This window comes from Cucurbita moschata, unplaced genomic scaffold (assembly GCF_002738365.1).
Source record: "Cucurbita moschata cultivar Rifu unplaced genomic scaffold, Cmos_1.0 Cmo_Scf00013, whole genome shotgun sequence".
Lineage (NCBI taxonomy): Eukaryota > Viridiplantae > Streptophyta > Magnoliopsida > Cucurbitales > Cucurbitaceae > Cucurbita > Cucurbita moschata.
In genome coordinates this window covers 5,305,668-5,310,677 of record NW_019268529.1, presented here as the reverse complement: position 1 = coordinate 5,310,677, position 5,010 = coordinate 5,305,668, and the positions used below count along the sequence as shown (strand labels likewise).

The 5,010-nt window shown below is 33.1% G+C and overlaps 1 protein-coding gene across 1 annotated transcript; it reads left to right on the top strand.

Moving 5' to 3' along the window:
• The first annotated feature begins 225 nt into the window (after nt 1-225).
• On the top strand, nt 226-2,949 carry LOC111451731 (ubiquitin-NEDD8-like protein RUB2). Its single transcript, XM_023092262.1, has 3 exons — nt 226-405; nt 1,233-1,492; nt 2,531-2,949. The coding sequence occupies exons 1-3, from the start codon at nt 313-315 to the stop codon at nt 2,643-2,645; spliced, it is 468 nt and encodes a 155-aa protein (XP_022948030.1). The 5' UTR covers nt 226-312; the 3' UTR covers nt 2,646-2,949.
• Nucleotides 2,950-5,010: the final 2,061 nt, after the last annotated feature.

Genomic DNA, 5,010 nt, shown 5'->3' with positions numbered 1-5,010 from the left:
AAAAAAAAAAAAAAAAGAATTTGAAAAACAATAAATAGAATTTGGATAATTTATCAAAGAGGACAGCAATTATAGGAAAACCACGGCAAAATTAGTCCTCATTAAATGAAGGGGTAATTTGGTAAAAAGTCGAATTATTCTCCTTGAATATTAAAATAGTATATTTATTAATTTAAAAAAAAAAAAAAAAAAATCTAATTGGCAATGGCAGCTGTAGTAGAGGCATTTAGCCCAATTTATTTCTAATCTCCTATCGTTATCTTTTTCGATTTTTCTCTCGCTCTGATCCTGAGAAATTCGGAACAAGTAGCGATGCAGATCTTTGTCAAAACCCTAACTGGGAAGACGATCACTCTCGAGGTCGAGAGTAGTGATACAATCGATAATGTCAAGGCCAAGATCCAGGTCCTTATTCTCTCATTTCTTTCTCTTACTTCATTTTCTATCGATTCATTTCTGCCGTTACTTCGTCAGCTTTTAATCTTGCTTCAATTTTCTGGCTTTGGTTTCTTTGCTTCTATTTCGCTTCTGCTTTGCCCATGCTTCTTGTTTCTTTCCTCTGATTCATCTTTAGTCTGATTTTCTTGTTTAATCCACCGCTAACATCTTTGTTTCACGACTCACAGATTCCTTCGCGTTTTGGAAGTTATTTCTTCTTTTTATCTCTGTCTTCGTCGGGGGGGAGATGTTATGGAAACTCTGGTTTCTGATCAATTCTCACTAACCTGCGCGTGTTTCGGATTTTGTGTCATTGCATGAACCAATGGAAAGAAAATTAAGAAATTCATGTTTATTATTTCCTTTTGCCTTCTTTTCTACGTTTAGTAGTCAAATTAAGCTGGAGTAGGTTTCCTTTTTTCTGTTTAAAAATTTTATTTTTCATCCCCTCGGACACATTTTCTTTATATTCAAACCATGTAGTATTTTTTCTTTATAGTCTCTAAGTCTATGCAGATTCTTATCGTGTGTTTGTTTATTATATTAACTTCTTCCATGGCGTGATTTCGTTTTCTGGTGTATGTTCATTTTCTTTCTTACGCCACTTTATCAGCAAGCAAATTCTGCAGGCTGTTATGGTCCCAATAAGCGGATGTGGCAATTTGATTCCAGCGTGCTTTTTGGGGAAAAAATAAAAAATAAAAAATCATATTTTGAATTCCGGATTACACTGTCCTTCTAGTTTCAACAGGTGCAATTAGGCAATTTAGTTTAATTGGTTTGTTTATGTGTAGGACAAGGAAGGCATTCCCCCTGACCAGCAGAGATTAATTTTTGCTGGTAAGCAATTGGAAGATGGTCGAACACTTGCAGATTATAACATCCAAAAGGAGTCAACCCTTCACCTGGTCTTGAGGCTCCGAGGAGGTACTATGATTAAGGTCAAGACTCTTACCGGGAAGGAAATTGAGATTGACATTGAGCCAACAGATACAATTGATCGTATCAAGGAGCGTGTCGAGGAGAAGGAGGGGATTCCCCCCGTTCAGCAAAGGTCTGCATTTATCTCCTTCTTCAATTACTAGAACTACAATGACTCAATCTTTCTATTAGCATTTGTATGTGTGAATAGCATGTTTAATCTATTAGCATTTGTATGTGTGATTAGCATCTTCTTCTCCAATTACTAGAACTACAATACATCAGTATGCACTCTCTGTTTATGAATATAATTTGATGTGGGTCCGTCATGCTTAGCACAGGGTTCATTAGTTGTACTTAGAAAAAACAATAAAGTTGCTGGATTTAGATTCCAGCATTTATTTCATACTTGAAATTTTATTTTTAAAATGTCTCGAGATAACACAACTCAAACAGTTTAGCTTTTAAGGACACATCTATTGCTAATTTGAGTAGAGTTCAATGTATTAGATGTCTATTACCCTTTCCTAAGGTTGAAGGATCGATTCCCACCCACATATTTGTTGAGTTCAGAAAATAAAAGTAAGGACGTGTCTGTTAAGTACTTATGTTGGATTTACTGTACTCAGTAATGTGGTCTCATAATGAAGGGTTATAAAAGAAACCTAAGAGCAATGAATATATTTTCAAATTACTAGAAAATCACTTAAATGGGAATTCAAATCTAAGTTTTCGTATAAAATATTGTTGTCCAAGGAAGCTGTTGATTCAGAATGGTGATATAGTTTGACGGAAGATTTTTGTTAGTTTCACATACTTAGAAAACTAAGTCCATGGTTCACGAATAATCGGAACTGTGAGTTTAAACTGTAAATACATATTTCAGAAGGTCTAATGCAGTAATGCTCAAATCATGTGCCTGACTATTGTTAATATGATAGACTTGGACAGTGACGTTACTAAAGCTTTCTCTACTTGGCTTCCCTTACTTTTTTCTTCTAATATCTGTTTAATGCTATTATTTTCTGGAGTGGAATTAAATATATCATACCGACCTAACAAATTTGTTCTCTATGAACTCTAAAGAAGATTTGTTTTTGGTCATCTTTGGTGTTTTGAAAACCCACTCTGCTTTGGATAATAAGTACTGTTCTACCTCTGTTTTCTGCAGGCTCATTTATGCTGGCAAACAGCTTGCAGATGACAAAACAGCTAAAGACTACAACATTGAGGGTGGTTCTGTTCTCCATCTAGTGCTGGCCTTGAGGGGCGGAGGTTACCTGTAAAAGCATTTATCACCTCCTGAAATTCTGGATTTTCAGTTTTATTTTGTTGGTGCTTGATGAATGCATGAGCGGCATCTTGCTTGTGTGGATGAATGGAAAATATTTGTGCCCAAACGTACTCTATCAATTACTCTCTAATACAGACTTGGCGATTGTGTAGACAGACATCTTTTGAAGTTCAACAGTAAACCATTTGGTCTACATGGAAGGAGTTTGTAAAATTTAGTCCCAAAGTTTATATCAGTTTTTATTGGGGATTTGGAGCTTATTATTTATCCTTATGGTTATACTTCATTTTCATGGATCCTCTCCTGTCTCACTAGGGCTGTGTATCACAGGCTGAAGTGTTTGGACATCCTTCTCCAGCTGCATTTCTTACTCTTTTCTTTCCTCTTTTTATATAGGTACGGTCAAAGCCTGTGAATTATGGGGGAGAATGTTGGTTTTAATTTGATGTTCCGTTATATATATATATATATATATATATATATAAGGTTTGATTAAAGATGCTCCGATGAAGAATGCTTTTGTATAGATAAACCTGAAATGGATTGCAAGCAACAATTTATAATTAGGAGAAAAAATTGGTGAAGCGTGAATCAATACAATAAATCATGTGAAGTGTATATATTGGACCAAATAGTCAACTCCAAGTACCAAAGTGTTATACCATTTACAAAATCAACTAAATTACCATAATTATTTATTCAAACTTAGGGTGGGGAAATATTGTATTCATTTACTGAGATATACAAACAGAACAGAACATCCTTGTTGTTCTTGTTGTTTGAAATGTTTGTATTAGGAAGTGAAAAGGAAACAAGATTTTGTTGAGATATACAAACAGAACATAACATTGTGATGTAATCGTTTCATCACTTTTAGTGTTGGCAAATGGTTTGACTCAGTTTATTTGAAGTTGTTTGGTTTAGATTAGGAGTTTAAAAGTCTATGTTTGGACTTGGTGGTGGTGTTTGGTAGCCTTTAAAAGTCGTAATGGTTAGTGAAATTTCACTAACCCACAACAAAATTTTAGAAATCACACACTCACTTATACTTTACATTATTATTATTAGCATTATTATTAGCATTATTGAGTTTAATTAATAGTTGAAAATATGTAAGAGAGAGTCATTGAATATACTAAACAAACAAACATCACATACATAGTAAGTGGTTGGAATGGTTGTGTTTGAGTGGACCAAGTGCTTCACCCTTTACTTCCATTTCATCTTCTCTTTTTCATTCAAACCTTATCTAATTTTTTGTACTTTCCATTCAATCCTACCAACTTGGTTGGGTTACCAAATCCAATATTTTTGTACATCATACTCGTCATATCTCACATCGATCGGGGAGGGGAATAAAACATTTCTTATAATAGTGTGGAAACCTCTCTTTAGCAAACGTATTTTAAAATCGTGAAACTGACGGCTATACGTAACGAGTCAAAGTGGACAGTATCCACTAACAGTGGACTTGAACGGCTATAGATTCGAAGATGAACTAAGCATGCATTCGAGCTAATATGAACCATGCGAAGAAACCTTTTTATTTTTTATTTTTAATTTTAATTCACAAATGAGAGACTCTTTCTTCTTTTAAATTCTAATAATCACATTAATTGTTGAATTAGTGTTGAATTAATTGCATAATATTTTAAAAGAAATAAAGAAAAGAAAGCTGAAAAGTTAATTTAGAAAAGAAGAGAATAGAATAGTAGGAAAAATCCAATAATGAAGGAGTGTTTTGTTTGTAGTGTTTGATATTAAATTGGTAGTAATTAGTTTCCCAAATACACCATTTTACTTTATCCGTAAAAAATATGAATGTGTTTTGTTGGGTTCAATTTAAGATGCTCTCTTTTCCTTACTAACTTGCTCAACCTTTTTACATCTTTTCAAACCCATTATTATTAATATTATTATTATTATTTATTCATTAATAAATAGCATTTTTAATTAAAATAAATAAAATAAATTTGAATAGGAAAGGAAAGGAAAGGTGATAAAAATGATTAATCAAAATTGAATATGAATGGAAAAGGTAAATGAGCGAAAATACTGATTTAATGGGTTTGCTTACATAATAATTATTTGGCATTCAAATAGAAACAAAGAAAAAAAAAAAAAAAATTCCATTCCAGCCCAGAGACTCATAGGATGTGCTAATTGCCAATTATATAAATATCATTTTTAAAAATGCATTTAATCAAGTGTGCGATATCAAATCACGATTTATGTTTGGTATCCGATGGATCCCTTCAACCTCTCCGGTTGATGGTGATCATCTTAGGTTTCACACTTACCTTCCTGAAATTGACCTCACCCAATCCCAACCAATTTTTTTTTTTTTTTTTTTTTTT